The sequence below is a fragment of the Ranitomeya variabilis genome, chromosome 5 (genome assembly GCF_051348905.1).
Source record: "Ranitomeya variabilis isolate aRanVar5 chromosome 5, aRanVar5.hap1, whole genome shotgun sequence".
NCBI classification, from domain to species: domain Eukaryota; kingdom Metazoa; phylum Chordata; class Amphibia; order Anura; family Dendrobatidae; genus Ranitomeya; species Ranitomeya variabilis.
In genome coordinates, this window is record NC_135236.1 from 368807903 (window position 1) to 368828593 (window position 20691).

General features: G+C 42.7%; 1 protein-coding gene across 2 annotated transcripts in view; it reads left to right on the forward strand.

The window, feature by feature from the left end:
- Positions 1–20691, forward strand: part of GRM8 (glutamate metabotropic receptor 8) — a 1957382-nt gene that overhangs the window by 1130192 nt on the left and 806499 nt on the right. For both annotated transcript variants that reach the window (XM_077264926.1, XM_077264927.1), the window contains exon 6: positions 1615–1752. In XM_077264926.1, the coding sequence (XP_077121041.1) occupies positions 1615–1752 (138 nt within the window). The remainder of the gene's footprint in view (positions 1–1614; positions 1753–20691) is intronic.

Consider the following 20691-nt stretch of genomic DNA (forward strand, 5'->3'; position numbering starts at 1 on the left):
CTCAACATCCTTAGTGAAATGCAAAGCCGAGAACAGCCCCTGGCTCAGCACAGAATGGTGTATGGATTCAATACCACTGTGCACTCCTGCCTGCTGAGCTGGGCTAGTTACCTGGGTTTCTGAGTGACCCTTGGAAGTCTCAAGACATTTGCTTGCAATTCAAAGGATGAGCAATATAAAAAATTGTATCAAAGGTTTGCTTACTCCATAAAGGGGTTGTCTGGCCTCGGAGTTCAACTCCGTAGTCTTCCTACTTGTCACCTCTCTGGCTCCTCTGCTCCTCACTATCACCAGTTTTGTCCTTACCATCATCTGATTGCTGACGCTAGCACTGAATCTTCCTACCTCTTCATGCTAAGCCAGTACTCTGTGCTTAGATGAGGCCCAGGATTATTGACCTTGCATGTGCCATGACCTTACATGTGCAGAACCGGGCATCATTACAGCTGAAAATCCTGGCTTAGCATAAAGAAGGCCAGAAATTCAGTGCTTGTGTAGGTGTTAAGAAGATGCATTGAGAACTGGAAGTGTAGTGGTAAAGAGCAGAGGGTCAGTAAAGGTTAGCGATAAGGTGATTATTAGTATTTTTTTACTTTTTGATTGCTCTTTATGGCTTAGTGGCCGCCCGTTTGCTGAATCCACATGGAGGCAAATTGCAAAAAAATCCACATTTTGGCAAATGCTGATGTTTGGAAGATTCGAGTAAAATTAAATTCCACTTGAATATATTTGTTTGATGTGAGTTCAGTGGTGTCAGACATTTATCAGCCATTATTAGCTCTGTTAGTGGCCCGGAATGGTTGAACAGAACTGAAAAGCACAACTAGTAGTGATGCGCAAGTATGCTCGTTGCTCGGGTTTTCCAGCGCACGCTCGGGTGGTCACCGAGTATTTGTGACTGCTCGGAGATTAAGTTTTCCTTGCCGCAGCTGCATGAGTTACAGCTGATAGACAGCTTGATTACATGTGGGGATTCCCTAGCAACCAGGCAACCCCCACATGTACTCAGGCTGCGTAGAATCTGTAAATCGTGCAGCTGCATCAACAAAAACTAAATCTCCGAGCAGTCACAAATACTCGGAGACCACCTGAGCGTGCTCTGGAAAACCCGAGCAACGAGTATACTCGCTCATCACTAACAACTAGGTTTAATGTGTAGTACTCACAGCAGGAGTTAATAACAGCTGATTAGTGAGGATTTTCAGACCATAACTTTTCTGACATCAATCACCTATTCTAAGGAAAGTTCATCAATGTTACACACCCTTATGACCCTTTAAGATTCATTATTTAACCTTGAAAATGTTTAGAATTATCAAACCAGTGGCTAAATGGTGTTTCTCTAGTATTTAGTATTTAAATTTAAGATATTAGAGCATCCATTTGTATTAAAAACTTATGAACCAAGAGAAAAACAATGACATCCTTAAATAATCACAATCTGATATACAAAATTATAGCAACATGAAAGAAACAAATTTCCACCCTGATTAGCTGAAGTACTAGTCCTGACCACATTATTTCCTATATGGTAGAACAGATGGCAGCACTTTAAATGGAACATTTTATTGGTCATTATGTGTATTAATGAATATTTTATTTTTTGTGAAACAGGATTTGATAGATATTTTAGAAGTCGGTCATTATCCAATAACCGAAGAAATGTATGGTTTGCAGAGTTTTGGGAAGAGAACTTTAACTGCAAACTGGGATCACATGGCAAAAAGAACAGTCATTTAAAGAAATGTACTGGTAAGCATGCTACTTTTATCAGTTCTTGCATGTTTAGAAAATAATCTGCTTTCATATGATGAAATATATATACATATAGCGAAAAATAACACTTGCTGCAGGAATATTTTACATTACCAACTTTGAGAAATTATCCAGTCTTGTAGTACAATAATAAATGGCCTATTAGAAACTGACTAGGAACACTTTTAAATGGCTGCATCCTATCACATACAAAACTACCTGTCATTTTAATTGCCTTAGCTTCTTGGTTCTCTGTACAGATACCTTTGTTAGAAGACATTTGTCTACCTCATGGTGGGTCAATTTTATTGAAGGTTTTATGTGGATTTGTTACTGACCTATAGATCACCGCTAGGTCTTTTACTAGATAGGTTGCTGATCTATACTGATTGATGACAATTGCACTCAAGCACATCCAACAGACAAGTCCTGACATAAAATAGTTAGCTTTTAAAATCTATTTTTTTACTATGCTACCGATTTTGAACTCTTTACTACTTTTATTTAACTTTATTCAACGCAAATTATAATGTAAAATTTGGGGCTTTTGTTTTTGTTATTACATGTTAAATGTAAAGTTTTTAATGCAATATTATGTTCCCATATAATGTTTCTCTCATTATTATATTCACTGAAATATATATTCTATTTTCTATTCATTTATACCAATTATATAAATACTTTTTTTAAATAATGCTTTAAAATTATCCCAAAAATGGTTAAATGGAATCTATCAGCATAATTTTACTCCCAAAAATATTTATATGTGCTTGTAATTCTTTCAAAAAAAATCCAGCAATACCTCTACATAGCCAGTCTGCTCCTCTGCTACTGAGAATTAAGTGTTTTAATTGATATTTAAATTAGGCTGAAGAACTATTTGTAGATTTAAAGCCTCTGTCACTCCAGCTCGTTATCTAACAGTGCTTCCTCGTACTTGACTGTCAGGTCCTTTGTCTGATGTCACAGAGCATAGAGTCTGTCAGTCAAGTCAAGTCAAGTAGGAGGTGGTGGTGCTGGGCAGATAATAGAGCTGGAGTGACAGAGGCTTAAAATCTACAGCCTCATTTGTATATCTATTCAAATACTGATTTATCAGTATCAGCAACAGACTGGCTGACTTCAGCTTCAAAGTTTCCACATTACCAGTGAAGTAGGTGATCAGCTGCAGCTTGCACACGATTGTCGCATTTAGAGAAGGAGGTCATTAGAAATGTCTCCTTTATTCCTTGGTCCTCCAAGATGTGAAACAGATTTCCTGTAAATCTTGATCCCAAATAAAAAGTTGTGTAGTTTTGTCTAGTTATTCTGTAAGGATAATGATAGTAGTGAAATAGATGTCAGAAGATGCAAGAAATGTTACCGTATATATTTTGCTTACTTTTTAATTTAGGAGACAAAAAAATCATTGCTGGTGTGTTAGGTGTTGAGTTCCCGCTGCTGCACAGAGGGAATGTCCACTGCGGTCTCCCATTCTCCTTCAGCTGCAGTGGAGCCTGCTCAGCGGAGACGTTGATCCCAGCATCTGGATCAAACTGATACTGTGCGCTTAGTTATTGCTGCCTTTCCAGGCTCTGCCTTTGTAGCCAGCACTGATCAGCAGTGAACAGGCATTTTTTTATGCTTTCCCCATACTGAGCATGCCCACGGGATGACCTCCCATTGGAGGTCGGGGGTCACATGCTCAGGTCCTGTTGCTACTCCTACTGGACCATCTGGAAGGTCCTGGAGCGCTACTACTATAAAAGGTTTGCTCGGCCATGTGCTAGTGTAAACCGCTACCTGATAAGTTTACTGGTGACAGTAAGCTGTGTAGGGGATTCGTGAGTCAGTGTGCCATACACCTTGAGCTCCTGGCTGCACGTTTTCCTACGGAGTGGGCGAAGGTGGGATTTATAGTATCCCTGTTGTCGGGCAGGGCGTTGCAGTGGGTAACGCCGCTGTGGAAGCGTGACGATCATGTGGTGCAGAGTACTCCAAGGCTCCTGGACTCTCTGAAACAGGTCTTTCTGGGACCTCGTGTCACCCATGAATCGGTGCTCAAACTGCTGACATTAGCACAGGGTTTTTCCATGGTCAGTCATTTTGCCGTCCACTTTCGAACCTTGGCATCTGAGCTGGAGTGGCCGGATAAAGTCCTTATTTCAGTGTTCTGGAGAGGACTGGCTGACCATGTGAAGGATGCCTTGGCCACTAAGGAGATTTTTAACACACAGGGAGAAGCCAATAGCTAAATCCACTTGCATTGACCTCCATTTTCATGAGTGAGGGTTGGAGCGAGCCCAGTGTACGCAGAGGTTTCCGTTGGCACCTACCTTCACCAGACCTCTGGAGTCTCCCGTTCAGGTGTTCAAGTCCTATGAGGCCATGGAGGTTTCTAGAGTGGGTCCTAAGTCTCGGGCTGCTCAAATATCTATGGTCTGTAATGTGTGCCAGCAGTCAGGACATTATACCAAGAAATATCCACAGCGGCAGAGAAATGACCGCGTCTAGAGACTGTTGGAGGAGGTTCACTAGTCACAGCGGCATTTTCCTCCAAATTGTCCTTCAAGGGGACAATTACTTTTGGCCCTTCCACTTTAACTGTCGAACTTTGTGTGAATTCCGGGGTGAGGGAAATTTCATGTCCTCTGCCTTCGCCCAACGGAACGCCATACCCCTGTTCATGTTAGCCACACCAGTGACAGTAAGATTGGTGAAAGGGTTGACACTGCCCTCACAGATTACTCACCAGACTATCCTGTTTATGCTATCTGTGTCTCCATCCCATCAGATCATTTCCCTTCTTGTCATTCCTGAGGGAATAGATGAGATTGTGCTAGGGATACCTTGGTTGCGTTACCAATCCCCACATATAGAGTGGTCCTCTGGGAGAATTCTGGGATGGAGTAAATCTTGTGAGGGCAGATGTCTGAGGGAGTGCATTCAGGTTGCCTCTACCCGAAGATCTTACCGCTCTCCTCAAACATTATTGGTCTTATGCTCACATATTCTCCAAGAGAGCTGTGGTGACTCTTCCGCCTCACCACCCCTATGACTGTCCTATTGATCTCTTGCCAGGGGCAGAGCCTCCCCGGGGGTGCATCTATCCCCTGTCTCTCCCAGAGATGGAGGCAATGTCAAAATACATCCAGAAGAATTTGGCAAGAGAATTCATTGGGAAGTCAGTGTCACCTGCGGGGGTGGGGTTCTTCTTCGTACAAAAGAAGAATGGAGAATTGCGTCCATGCATTGACTACAGGGGTCTTAACACCATCACCGTTAAGAATAAGTACCCTCTGCCCTTGATATCTGAGCTCTTTGATAGACTATGAGGGGTGAGGGTATTTACTAAGCTAGATCTGCGGGGTGCTTACAATCTCATTCTCATCTGTGAGGGGTTGAATGGAAGACAGCTTTCAATACCAGGGATGGGCACTATGAATATCTGGTTATGCCCTTTGGGCTTTGTAATGCCCCAGCCGTCTTCCAAGACTTTGTAAATGGTATCTTCGGGGATATGCTCTCCATCTCGGTGGTAGTCTATCTGGATGATATTCTCATCTATTCTCCAGATATAGATTCCCACCGGAGAGAGGTTTGCAGAGTCTTCGACCTCCTACGGGCAAACTTCCTCTATGCCAAGTTGGAGAAGTGTGTGTTTGAGCAGGCCTCCTTGCCTTTTCTGGGATATATCATCTCAGCCAGGGGATTAGCTATGGATCCTGCCAAGCTACAAGCAGTGATGGACTGGCAGGAACCTCATTCTCTCAAAGCTGTGCAGCACTTTATGGGGTTCATTAATTATTATCGTCAGTTCATTTCCCACTTCTCAACCTTGGTAGCTTCCTTGGTAGCCCTCACCAAGAAGGGTGCAAATCCCAAATTGTGGTTGGAGGAGGTCTCCAAGGCCTTCCTCTCTATCAAGTCCCACTTTTCTAGTTCTCCCATTTTGCATTTTCCGATGTAGACAAGGCCTTCATTATAGAGGTGGATACCTTATTTGTCGGTGCTGGAGCGGTCCTCTTTCAAAAGGATGCTCAGGGTCGTAAGCATCCTTGCTTCTTTTTCTCCAAGACCTTCACTCCGTCGGAGAGGAATTATTCCATTGGACACAGGGAGTTGCTAGCAATGAAGTTGGCCTTTTCAAAGTGGAGACACCTCCTGGAGGGGGCTCGCTTTCCCTTCCAAGTTTACACTGACCACAAGAATTTGGTGTATTTGCAAACAGCCCAACAACAAAATTCTTGCCAGGCTAGATGGTCCCTGTTCTTTTCCTGCTTCCACTTCTCCCTTCATTTCCTATCCAGGGTGAAGAACATTTCTCGCCGACGCTCTCTTCCAATCTGTGGTGTCATCAGAGGAGGAGTCTCAGCTAATTGTCCCCTCTGAGAGTCTGAGAATTTTTGCTCTGATGCCATTAGAGTCTGTGCCCCCAGGCAAAATTTTTGTGTCATCTAATTTGCGACCGGATGTTCTCTCTTGGGCTCACTCGTCCAGGGTTGGTGGATATATCGGGATCAAAAGGACATCTGAACTTCTGGCGAGGACATACTGGTGGCCACATATGGCCCGTGACGTTGGAGACTATATTCGGGAGTGCGTTTCTTGCTCCAAGAATAGGTCTCCTCGACAATGGCCTGCTGTGTTGCTTTACCCCCTACCAGTGGCAGATAGGCCCTGGGAGATGGTCAGGATGAACTTTGTGGTAGGCTTACCCAAGTCTCATGGCTGCACCATTATTTGGGTAGTTACAGATCATTTCTCCAAGATGGTGCATTTGGTTCCTCTCCCATGGTTACTTTCTGTACGGGCCTTGGTGGCATTGTTTGTTAAACATGTATTCCACTTACACGGTATGCCTGACAAGATTGTCAGTGACCGGAGTCCCCAGTTGGTGTCTCAGTTCTAAAGAGAGTTTTGTCGCCTACTTAGCATTGAGCTGAGTCTTTCTTCAGTGTACCATCCCGAGACAAATGGGTTGATAGAGAGGGCCAACCAGATCCTGGTCACATATCTAGGACATTTTGTCTCAGCCAGGCAGGATGACTGGGCATCCTTGCTACCATGGGTGGAGTTTGCCTTGAACAATGAACAATAGAAATTGGATACTATAAAACTTAACCTTTAATAGGTTCATTAAAAAACATCATATGCAATTAGAACAGAATACAAAATAGAAAAGGAGCCCCAGTGAATGGCTGTGCCCTAAAAAAAACCAACGCAGAAAAGGAAAACAATTTACAAAAACAGCAGAAGAAACATGTATAAAATGACAGCACTATGATCTCTGAGTATGGGATACAATCAGAGATGTGAAGCAGATATCCATCTAGGTGGCGAAAGGATAACTTTATGAAAACATTTAAGCAGGACCAAATTTGGAAAAAAACATAAATTGGAATACCAATTACCGTATAAACACTGGCCAAGCTTAATGTGCAGAATGCCACACTGTCTGGGTCAATATCGTATTGTTGTCATGCAGACAAATCCGTGTGGCATATTGAATACAACTATGAGTTATCTTGTCATAGAGAAACATAGGATCTTGATAAGCTATGTTGCTTTTCCCTCCTATTGTAATGTCACCACAATACTGCTTCTAAGTTCATTTAAACCATAATTAGCCAATTCATTTGTCTATCATGAACCATAGTTACTGTCAGTAAAAATGCAGCAAAGTATCATAGAGGCTTCAGAACCAGCAAAAATTCATAACCGCAAAACCAGAAGAAACCACATATATGTAGGGAACCACGCTTCCTCATCAAATTCTATGAGCATTCCATAGTGGTCAGTTATGCGGAATATTGATCAGTTTACTCTAAATGCTCCATTTGCGTGCTAATATGCATGGAGAGATATGACCAAAAGTCCACAAATGTGGGTAGATCTCACCGCAATTCGGAGAAGTGTTGTCTCATGTTGCTACCTTTCATAGGCGGTGAGATAAACCTGAAGATAAACCTGAAGACGTGATATATGTGTGTGTAGATGAATGTCTGTCGATGTATGAAAGCTCCTTAATCATTCCCATTCCTTGTGTTGATAACTTCTCGCGAATGATGGAAGCTACCTAGGGCCTGACAGTGCTACCTGCACACTAAGCACACGTTTCAGTATCTATTTGCAGTGCCCATCTTTACGGCACCATGTGCAATCAGTGCGCTTTCCTGACAGACGGTCAGAGTAGGGTGGGAATTCATGCTTGGACTCAGCATCTAACTCAGGGAATCCTCAGACGTGGGCTCACAAGCCACCAAGGGTCAGAGCGAGTCCAATCACCAGTATAGTGGTGGTGATTCATAGGGATCCCACTAGTGCATTTCAGCTGCACCCTGTGACTGCTAACAGGGTGCAGCGTAATTACGGTGACTCTGTGAAGCAGCAGAGTTCGCTTCCATTCACACTGGGTGAGGTCTAACCCATGTGTGAGCAAGTGTCCATCCGCCATTACTCAGCAGCAGGTGCCATCTCTGCACAGTGGGGACCACGGACTGCGAAAGCACCTCATATTCTTTAATATTATTATTCGGTGCATTCTGCCAGTCCTAACAACATGTCTCCGAAGTTCCAAGCAATACATTTTTTAATTATTGCACATCGGCGCCCCGCTCCGACCTTTGCTCCTGGTGACTTAGTGTGGCTCTCCGCCTGCACTATCAGGCTGCAAGTTGAGTCCACTAAGATTGCACCTCGCTACATAGGACCCTTCAAGTTTCTGGACCAGGTTAATCCTGTGGTCTACCATTTGGTTCTTCCTCCACGCCTGGGTATTACCGAAACCTTTCATGTGTCCCTCTCAATGCCCCGGTTTTCCGAGTCATCTGCCAGGACATTGGGTTCATCCACGGACAAGTACGGGGTGAATTCTATCCTTGGGTGCAAGGTGGTACGTGGCAAAAAGTAATATCTGGTGGATTGGAAGGTTCACGATCCAGAGTACAGAACCTGTAGAGCACATTCGGGCTCCGCTGCTCATTGCAGCCCTTGAGCATAGCGAGGCCCAAGGAGGGGGGTAATGTTAGGGGTAGAGTTCCTGCCACTGCACAGGGGGAATCTCGAACCATGTCTGCTTCGGTCTCCCATTCTCCTCCAGCCGCAGTGGAGCCTGCTCAGCGGAGACATCGATCCCAGGGTCTGACTGAAGCTAATACTGTGCACTTAGTTACTGCTGCCTTTCCAGGCTCTGGCTTTGTAGCCAGCACTGATCAGCAGTGAACAGGCATTTTTGGGAGTATGTCCTGCTTTCCCCATACTGAGCATTCCCACGGGACGAACTCCCATTGGAAGTCGGGGGTCACATGCTCAAGTCCTGTTGTGACTCCTATTGGACCATCTGGAAGGTCCTGGAGTGCTACTACTATAAAAGGTTCTCATGGTCGCTCGGCCATGCACTAGTGTAAACCAGTTATTGTGTGTGTGTGGATGTATGCCTGTTCTGGTGAAAGCTCCGAATCATTCCCATCCCTAGAGTTGTTGAATGCTCGCGAATGTTGGGGCTGCCTAGCGCCAGTTAGTGCCATTCAGCACAAGGCACAATCTCACAGCATCCATTAGCAGCGCTAGCCAGGGTGGCACCGTGCGCAGCCAGTGCGCTTTCTAGTCCCTAGTTAGGGCGGTTAGTGGTGTCCGCCAGAGCGGACACCCAGTGCGCTAAATCTATTTAGTTTAGTTTTTTCCCTGACACCACTGTAGCGGTGTCGAGTGCAAGAGGTCTAGAGGGTCTCTAACTCTGAGTCTTGGGGAAGAGTTCTGTGACTCCTTGCTTGCGTTCTCTGTCTGGGCACAATCTCACAGCATCCATTAGCAGCATTAGCCAGTGCGACACCGTGTGCAACCAGTGCGCTTACCAGTCCCTAGTTAAGTTGGTTAGTGGTGTCTGCCAGAGCGGCGCTGCGTGCACCCAGTGCGCTAAATCTATTTAGTTTTTTCCTTGACACCACTGTAGCAGTGTCGAGCGCAAGAGGTCTAGAGGGACTCTTACCCTGAGTCTTGGGGCAGAGTTCTGTGACTCCTTGCTTGCGCTCTCTGTGCGGTATCGCAGCCCTGTGATGCAACAGGGTTTGCTTCTTTCATACCGGGTGAAGCTAACCCATGTGTGTCTTCACTTAATACCGCCATATAGTCCGTCATTACCGAGCAGCAGGAGTCTTTCCTGCACAGTGGACTCCGGACTGTGAACGCATCTTATATGGTCTCTAATTAATATTTGGTGTGTTCCGCCAATCCTAACATGGTGTATTCATAGGTTAAGTGTACATTTGGCTGGTTCTTCACTGAACACTCATGTTGGCTGAGGGTGTTTAGCTTATAATCTGTGTTCTATTTAATCTGAAAGGTGTTCTGATTTTGAGGTCAGGGCTCTTTGCTGGTCAGTGAAGTTCTCCCACACCATACGCAGCCAATCATGTCAGAATGGACATTGGTTTGTGCACTTGTGCACAGTCATGTTGGAACAGAAAGGGCCTTTACCAAACAATTCTCACAAAGTTAAAGTGTACAGTTGTCCAAAATGTTGTTATGTTAAAGCTTTTAGATTTATCTTCGCTAGAAGCAGGGAAGGACAGAGCCATATTCTCCCTGTATTAAACTTTGAAGTTGGCACAATGCAATCAGGCAGGATGCATTCTCCTGGCATTCAACAAACCAAGACTCATTTTCACTCATTTTCTCAGACTTCCAGACTGAAAGCGTGATTTGTCACTTCACAGAACATGTCTCCACTGCTCAACAATCCAGTGGTGGCATGCTTTTACATAATAACATCTGACACTTGGCATTTTGGGTGGTGATGTACAGCTTTCATGAAGCTGCTCAGCCAGGGAATTCCATAACATGAACCACCCAACGTTACAATTATTGTGTACCTTAGCACCTGCTGACCCGGCTCTGCAACTTTATGTGGTCTGACTTTGCGTGGCTGATTCATGTGGTTCATAAATGCTACCACTTTTCAATACCACTTGAATATTTAGTTGGGAAAAGAACATTTTGTGAATTAACTTGCTGAAATTCAGTATCATGCTTAAATTTAGTGTGTTCTTTAGAACAACCCATCTATCCATTCATCTATCTATCTATCTATCTATCTATCTATCTATCTATCTATCTATCTATCTATCTATCGATCTTCAATCAATCTATCTATCAATCTATTTATCTATCATACTGTAATTATAATAAATTTTATAACTGGTTATTATACAGTAGTTTCTAAAGTTTACTTTTATTTGCATACATTTTATACATTCAAGCATTACAGGTCATCATGGACAAAACTATAATTTGCAAACACTGATGACTCACCTGATATATTTCACAATTAAAATACAGAACTTTACAGTTGTTATAGCATCATGGCTGCCATAAGTGCTGTAAGGATTGTAGAAAACACTGAATACACCAAAGAACTACTGTAGCCATCTACTTTTCCATCTCAAAGCAATTTTAATGATTTCTTCAGCTTTCCCAAGGTGTTGTAGAGTGCGACAACAAATGGTTAGTTCAGAGCAGCAGAATAATAACTCTCTTTTGAGGGAAAATGGAATAACTGTTTACAGATACTTCTACAGGCTTAACTTCTGATCAGTCTTTCATTTATACAAAATGTCTGAAATACAGAAGTAATTGGCTTCATAACACTGTGAAAAAGTCTGCTTCCTGATAACATACCAGAATACCATACCTGGCTTTGGATCTTAATAATCTTCTGCATATGATTGTGATGGTACTGTTGTATATGTATTATTAAGTTTTATATTCAATTATGTTAAATTGCTAAATTAGCAGTGCGCTCTTTAATTGCTCTAATATTTAAAAGGAAAACAGAATATAAAACAAAAAATATTCAAGGTTGCAATATCCATTAGTGTGCAATTTTTAGCTTATGGTGTTTCCTTAAATTTGATTAAATCAGATTGTGGTTTGAACATGTTTCACATGATAAAACTATTCTGTTATTAAACAAAGGAGTTGTACCATGAAGACATTATTCAAAACTCAATATAGCAAGTCTATAGAAGAGTATTTGCAATTTAAATACATTACATCGTGTGGTTTTGTAAATAGACTACATTTCCTTCTGTAGTAGCCATTCATAGTGTTTTTCATCTGGCTGGAATTTAGGTCCACCTTCAGTTGTACTATGCTCAATAGCTTCATTTTTCTATCTCTTATGATGAATTGACAATGAAGAAGCCAATACTGTAATAAATAGAGAAAAACTTCAAAGCAACTATAGAGACACAGTGTGCACACTGCAATCTGTCTGACTGAATGTTTCTTTGTTTCTGGATTGCCTGCACAAAATAAATTTATCTGCTCACAACATTTACATGGGGTAGGATCCTACTTGGGCACCATACACAGGAGTGCCGTAATTACCTTTTTTTGAACTATGGGAACTAGTCGTTCAGAGATGAGCCTTGTGTCAAAGATTAATGCCGTCGACAGAGGGAATGGGTCACAGACCAAGTTTCTGTGACAAGATTCCCCCGTTTATTAGAGGATGTTAATGCATATTTCTAAAGTATCTTTTTGGGCAAAGCAAAGAGATAAGATACAAAAAAAATCTAAAGCATCAAATTAGTTTGTATTAACATCTTACTACTGATTGGTTAATAATTCAATCCTCTACATAGTTGAATATTAATTTCTAACTAGCGTGCTATAGGCTACATTTCAGGCTTCAAACTAATCTAATTAATATAGTGATGGCATACTGCCATGGAGGGAATGTTGCAAACTTCGTCTATGTGAGCTTGACAATGCATGCCTTCTCAGTAGAAAGTTTCAAGGCCACAAATAAAAACTTTTGCAGATTAAAAATAATTTGCCTTCAAAGGTATTCTGAAGGACATAAATTCAACATACAGTAGAACTATTGTGTTAGAACATTACACAGAGAATGGATGTAATATTAATTTCTAAGATAGATATTGGAGTTGAGCAGATCTGATGGGATTCAAATTCATAAAATTGTGTGTATTTTACTAAGAAATTTGATTCACAGTGAATTTATTCTCCTTGACTAGAATGTGTCTTAGAATTCTCTGTGGCCTGGAAAAACTCCAGAGCATAATTAATATAAGATATAGAAAAAGAAATACCTCACTGCTTACCTCTGCTACTCTCTGTTCCTTCATGGTCCTCAGCAACAGGAAGTACTAGAATGTGCATCGTAAGGTTAGGATGCTCTTCGTTATGTCACAACATTGCCGCCACATTACAATGCACATAGATATCGCAAGTCTAGCTGTGGCCAAAAGTCCTGGCCTAGAATGTGCATCCTAGGGTCGTGGCGTATAACGTAACATCACAATGTGGGTCCCTACATTACCATGTGCACTGTGGACAAGATTTCTAGCATTGACTGGACTCCAAGCATCCCTGTTCCTGCATGCATAGGCTTACGTTATGGCTGGAGTCCCAGCCTAGAATAAAAATGCCTAGGTTTTCAGGACATGGCATTTTAGAAGAGGTGCCAAAGAAAGCATTGGGAAGAGAAAAAAGAGAAGGTGGCTAAAAAGGTGAGTAATGTGAGTAATGTTGTATTAAGGTTTTCTTAATTTGTTAACTTGGCAGTTAGCCACAAATTACAAAAAAAATCAGAATTCTGGAAAATATCAATTTTTGTAACATTCAAGTAGAATTCAATTGTACTTGAATAAATTCACCCAACTTTAATGAATAAATATGAAGACTATAAGAGCTAAATAGATATGATATAGATTATAAGTAGATAAAAAGACAAGAGTTGTTAAAATGTGCAGACTGCACTTCTTGGAGATTCTGCTGCTTTTTTGTCACGTTACAAGTTGTTGCCAGTCCCCCTGAAATAAAGTGACCTGAACTTCAGAGAAGTGGGTAAAGGAGGCGGAAAAGGGTGGCAATTACACATAAGAGTGATATTCTTTGGATTGATATGGTTGAAATAATTATGCTCATTACTGAAGATATTTGTTTTTTCAATTTGTGGGATAACTTCTTTAAGATTTTCCAAGTTTTTTGAACAGATTCAAACTTTAACCACAAGATTGGTCTTGAGAAGATCATGGGACTCTGATGTTTCACAGATGTTTTCAATTATGGATACTTTGGTTACCAAATATGTTGGTTTATCTTCACAGCTCAGAGATGGCGTATTACTGTCATCATAGTGCTTTGTTGTCAACAGTCAAAACTAAAATTTTATTTTTAGACTTTGTTACTTTGCACGGCAACCTAAACTGTTGAATTGGGCATACATTTTTAAATTCAACCTTTGTTTTGTCCTTTGGTTATATTATTGATTTTAAGATATTTCAGAAGCATTGCTGATGGGCAAGTTCAAAAATGCATGCAATGTCCCACCACAATGAGTAAATGAAAGAAACTTTATTTATAGTCATTTAGTGTGTATCAGAGATACAAAATACCATAATAGCTCCTGTTATTTGGAGAAGCAGGGACAATCAATACTGTAATGAGAAAATATGTTTGACTAAGACGTGTATTGAGTAGAATCTACAATGCACCAATCTTGCAGACTTCTTTCATTTCCTAATCATTAAGCAACTCAATAAATACCTAGAGTAGATGTGACATATACTTAATGTTTACTATCCTTATTAGCAGTTTGTTTAACCCAATCATGTAAACATGTCCATTACTAATCTGTTGTCAGAGCTGAGGTAAGTTCATGCTTGTGTTGTCTGAATTGTGACATTGCCATATCAGATTTATGAAACAAACTGTGTCTACCAAGCCTACATTTGTTGTTACTTCAGCTTATATAACTTGTACAAAACTAAAATTCAAGGACCAACTTGGTGCAGCTGATTTTCCAATATTAAACTTGCAAACAGCTATGCACCAAAAAGCTGATAAAAGGAGGTAGGACACCTAAGAATAGTTATAAACGGGGTGGACATGCATAAAATGTTTGCTTGCACTTTTCATATTCACCAAACTACTGCAGCTACATTTGTTGAAAGGCAGAATAAAGACTGAGGTCCAAAAGGTAATGTCTCTCCTTGTGGAGAGAGACATGCCTGATGTGTCAGTGTAATGAAACTTATAGGTCATGTAATGGTCCTCTGGGAAATTAAATATGCAAACTACCTCATGTACAAATTGAGATTTTGGTTTGGCTTTTATCCTAAGTCTTATGGCAATGCTTGTTAAAGGGTTGATATGGACTTTTAGGAGTGTTATTTCCAGCAAATGGCACTAGAGTTCAAGACTTCTTCTTCTCTGAAGAGGCAATTTTCATAATAAAGACTGAATACTAAGTAATTTTGGGGACTGTTCAGATATCCTATTAAAAGGAGCTTTTCCCAAGGCAATAAACATAGTAGTTCTTCTGGTGAAACATTAATTGTGACTAATTTCTCCTTTCACTGAATCTTGAAGCTAAATTTTATTACCAACATTTTTTAACCAAATGTATGTGATCATGTCTGTTGCCAGGTTCTGAAAACACTCACAGTATTGCATCCCAATGTTAATAATGGATACTGAAAATACACTTTAGTGTTTGAATAATAGGACTCTGTTGTGAATTTGGATTCTGGGCTCCCCCGGTGGCTACTGGTGGAATTGAACTGGTGTTTTCATCTTCTCTGTTCACCTGTTCCCATCAAGATGTGGGAGTCGCTATATAACCTTGCTGCTCTGTTAGTTGCTTGCCGGTCAACAATGTTATCAGAAGCCTCTCTGTGCTTGTTCCTGCTCCTAGACAACTACTAGATAAGTTGGACTCTTGTCCATGTTTGTTTTTGCATTTTTGTTCCAGTTCACAGCTGTAGTTTCGTTACTGTGTCTGGAAAGCTCTTGTGAACAGGAATTGCCACTCTGGTGTTATGAGTTAATGCCAGAGTTTTAAAGTAATTCCTGGATGGTGTTTTGATAGGGTTTTCAGCTGACCATGAAAGTGTCCTTTCTGTCTTCTGCTATGTAGTAAGTGGACCTCAAATTTGCTAAACCTATTTTCATACTACGTTTGTTATTTCATCTTAATTCACCGCCAATACATGTGGGGGGCCTCTGTCTCCTTTCGGGGTATTTCTCTAGAGGTGAGCTAGGACTAATATTTTCCTCTGCTAGCATTATTTAGTCCTCCGGCTGGTGCTGGGCATCTAGAATCAACGTAGGCATGCTACCCGGCCACTGCTAGTTGTGCGTTAGGTTTAGTTCATGGTCAGCTCAGTTCCCATCTTCCAAGAGCTAGTTCCTATATATGCTGATGCTATGTTCTCTTGCCATTGAGAACATGACAGTTTGACCGGCCCACAAAGTGTTAATTGTTTGGGCTGAAGCAGGAGAAAAAGAAGTGTTTAAGGGAATTTTTTTTTTTTTTTTTTTTTTTTCCCCTCAGAGTTTTGCTGCCTAGCCCTTAATTGCTGTCTAGCTGCTTCTTACCTCCTCTTAACCCTTGAATGGCTCTGTGTCCACCTGTTTGTAATGGATCTTCAGAGTGTAACTGCAGGTTTGAATAATCTCGCCACGAAGGTACAAAATTTGCAAGACTTTGTTTGTCATGCACCTGTATCTGAGCCGAGAATTCCTTGGCCGGAATTTTTCTCGGGGAATAGATCTGGGTTTCAGAATTTTCGAAATAATTGCAAATTATTTTTGTCCCTGAAATTTCGCTCTGCCGGAGACCCTGCACAGCAGGTCAGGATTGTGATTTCCTTGCTCCGGGGCGACCCTCAAGACTGGGCTTTTTCATTGACACCAGGGGATCCTGCGTTGCTCAATGTGGATGCGTTTTTTCTGGCCTTGGGGTTGCTTTATGACGAACCTCATTTGGAGCTTCAGGCAGAAAAAACTTTGATGTCCCTATCTCAGGGGCAAGATGAAGCGGAAATTTACTGTCAAAGATTCCGTAAATGGTCTGTGCTTACTCAGTGGAATGAGTGCGCCCTGGCGGCGACTTTCAGAGAGGGTCTCTCTGATGCCATTAAGGATGTTATGGTGGGGTTCCCTGTGCCTGCGGGTCTGAATGAGTCCATGACAATGGCTATTCAGATCGATAGGCGTTTGCGGGAGCGCAAACCAGTGCACCATCTGGCGGTGTCCACTGAGAAGTCGCCAGAGAGTATGCAGTGTGATAGAATTCTGTCCCGAAGCGAGCGGCAGAATTTTAGACGGAAAAATGGGTTGTGCTTCTATTGTGGTGATTCTACGCATGTTATATCAGCATGCTCTAAGCGCACTAAAAAGCTTGATAAATCTGTTTCCATTTGCACCTTACCGTCTAAGTTTATTCTATCTGTGACCTTGATTTGCTCTTTGTCATCTATTACCACGGACGCCTATGTCGACTCTGGCGCCGCTTTGAGTCTTATGGATTGGTCCTTTGCCAAACGCTGTGGGTATGATTTAGAGCCTTTGGAGACTCTTATTCCTCTGAAGGGGATTGACTCCACCCCATTGGCTAATAATAAACCACAATACTGGACACAAGTAACTATGCGTATTAATCCGGATCACCAGGAGATTATTCGCTTTCTGGTGCTGTATAATCTACATGATGATTTGGTGCTAGGATTGCCTTGGCTGCAATCTCACAACCCAGTCCTCGACTGGAGAGCTATGTCTGTGTTGAGCTGGGGATGTAAGGGGGCTCATGGGGATGTACCTGTGGTTTCCATTTCATCATCTATTCCCTCTGAAATTCCTGAGTTCCTGTCTGACTATCGTGACGTCTTTGAAGAATCCAAGCTTGGTTCATTACCTCCGCACCGAGAGTGCGATTGTGCCATAGATTTAATCCCGGGTAGTAAATACCCAAAGGGTCGTTTATTTAATCTGTCTGTGCCTGAACATGCTGCTATGCGAGAATATATAAAGGAGTCCTTGGAAAAGGGACATATTCGTCCATCGTCATCTCCCTTAGGAGCCGGTTTTTTCTTTGTGTCAAAAAAAGACGGCTCTTTGAGACCATGTATCGATTATCGGCTTTTGAATAAAATCACTGTAAAATATCAATACCCATTGCCGTTGCTGACTGATTTGTTTGCTCGCATAAAGGGGGCCAAGTGGTTCTCTAAGATTGACCTTCGTGGGGCGTATAATTTGGTGCGAATCAGGCAGGGGGATGAGTGGAAAACCGCATTTAATACGCCCGAGGGCCACTTTGAGTATTTAGTGATGCCTTTTGGTCTTTCAAATGCTCCGTCAGTTTTCCAGTCCTTTATGCATGATATTTTTCGCGATTATTTGGATAAATTTATGATTGTGTATCTGGATGATATTCTGATTTTTTCGGATGACTGGGACTCTCATGTCCAGCAAGTCAGGAGGGTTTTCCAGGTTTTGCGGTCTAATTCTTTGTGTGTGAAGGGTTCTAAGTGTGTTTTTGGGGTACAGAGGATTTCCTTTTTGGGATATATTTTTTCTCCCTCTTCCATTGAAATGGATCCTGTCAAGGTTCAAGCTATTTGTGATTGGACGCAGCCCTCTTCTCTTAAGAGTCTTCAGAAATTTTTGGGCTTTGCTAACTTTTATCGTCGATTTATTGCTGGTTTTTCGGATATTGCTAAGCCATTGACCGATTTGACTAAGAAGGGTGCTGATGTTGCTGATTGGTCCCCTGACGCTGTGGAGGCCTTTCGGGAGCTTAAGCGCCGTTTTTCCTCTGCCCCTGTGTTGCGTCAGCCTGATGTTGCTCTACCTTTTCAGGTTGAGGTCGACGCTTCTGAGATCGGAGCTGGGGCAGTGTTGTCGCAGAAAAGTTCTGACTGCTCCGTGATGAGGCCTTGTGCCTTCTTTTCCCGTAAATTTTCGCCCGCTGAGCGGAATTATGATGTTGGGAATCGGGAGCTTTTGGCCATGAAGTGGGCTTTTGAGGAGTGGCGCCATTGGCTTGAGGGGGCCAGACATCAGGTGGTGGTATTGACTGACCACAAAAACTTGATTTATCTTGAGACCGCCAGGCGCCTGAATCCTAGACAGGCGCGCTGGTCATTATTTTTCTCTCGGTTTAATTTTGTGGTGTCATACCTACCGGGTTCTAAGAATGTTAAGGCGGATGCCCTTTCTAGGAGTTTTGAGCCTGACTCGCCTGGTAACTCTGAGCCCACAGGTATCCTTAAGGATGGAGTGGTATTGTCAGCCGTTTCTCCAGACCTGCGGCGGGCCTTGCAGGAGTTTCAGGCGGATAGACCGGATCGTTGCCCACCTGATAAACTGTTTGTTCCTGATGATTGGACCAGTAGAGTCATCTCTGAGGTTCATTCTTCTGCGTTGGCAGGTCATCCTGGCATTTTTGGTACCAGGGATTTGGTGGCAAGGTCCTTCTGGTGGCCTTCCCTGTCACGAGATGTGCGAGGCTTTGTGCAGTCTTGTGACGTTTGTGCTCGGGCCAAGCCTTGTTGCTCTCGGGCTAGTGGATTATTGTTGCCCTTGCCCATTCCTAAGAGGCCTTGGACGCACATCTCGATGGATTTTATTTCAGATCTGCCTGTTTCTCAGAAGATGTCTGTCATCTGGGTGGTGTGTGACCGTTTCTCTAAGATGGTCCATTTGGTTCCTCTGCCCAAGTTGCCTTCTTCTTCCGAGTTGGTTCCTCTGTTTTTTCAAAATGTTGTTCGTTTGCATGGTATTCCTGAGAATATCATTTCTGACAGAGGGACCCAATTCGTGTCTAGATTTTGGCGGGCATTCTGTGCTAGGATGGGCATAGATTTATCTTTTTCGTCCGCTTTCCATCCTCAGACGAATGGCCAGACCGAGCGGACTAATCAGACCCTGGAGACATATCTGAGGTGTTTTGTGTCTGCTGACCAGGATGATTGGGTTGCTTTTTTGCCATTGGCAGAGTTCGCTCTCAATAATCGGGCCAGCTCTGCCACTTTGGTGTCCCCGTTTTTCTGCAATTCGGGGTTTCATCCTCGATTTTCCTCTGGTCAGGTGGAATCTTCGGATTGTCCTGGAGTGGATGCTGTGGTGGAGAGATTGCATCAGATCTGGGGGCAGGTGGTGGACAATTTGAGGTTGTCCCAGGAGAAGACTCAGCTTTTTGCCAACCGCCACCGTCGTGTTGGTCCTCGGCTTTGTGTTGGGGATTTGGTGTGGTTGTCTTCTCGTTTTGTCCCTATGAGGGTCTCTTCTCCTAAGTTTAAGCCTCGGTTCATCGGCCCGTATAAGATATTGGAGATTCTTAACCCTGTTTCCTTCCGTTTGGACCTCCCTGCATCCTTCTCTATTCATAACGTTTTTCATCGGTCATTATTGCGCAGGTATGAGATACCGGTTGTGCCTTCCGTTGAGCCTCCTGCTCCGGTGTTGGTTGAGGGTGAGTTGGAGTACGTTGTGGAGAAAATCTTAGACTCTCGTGTTTCCAGACGGAGACTCCAGTATCTGGTCAAGTGGAAGGGATACGGCCAGGAGGATAATTCTTGGGTGAATGCATCTGATGTTCATGCCTCTGATCTGGTTCGTGCCTTTCATAGGGCCCATCCTGATCGCCCTGGTGGTTCTGGTGAGGGTTCGGTGCCCCCTCCTTGAGGGGGGGGTACTGTTGTGAATTTGGATTCTGGGCTCCCCCGGTGGCTACTGGTGGAATTGAACTGGTGTTTTCATCTTCTCTGTTCACCTGTTCCCATCAAGATGTGGGAGTCGCTATATAACCTTGCTGCTCTGTTAGTTGCTTGCCGGTCAACAATGTTATCAGAAGCCTCTCTGTGCTTGTTCCTGCTCCTAGACAACTACTAGATAAGTTGGACTCTTGTCCATGTTTGTTTTTGCATTTTTGTTCCAGTTCACAGCTGTAGTTTCGTTACTGTGTCTGGAAAGCTCTTGTGAACAGGAATTGCCACTCTGGTGTTATGAGTTAATGCCAGAGTTTTAAAGTAATTCCTGGATGGTGTTTTGATAGGGTTTTCAGCTGACCATGAAAGTGTCCTTTCTGTCTTCTGCTATGTAGTAAGTGGACCTCAAATTTGCTAAACCTATTTTCATACTACG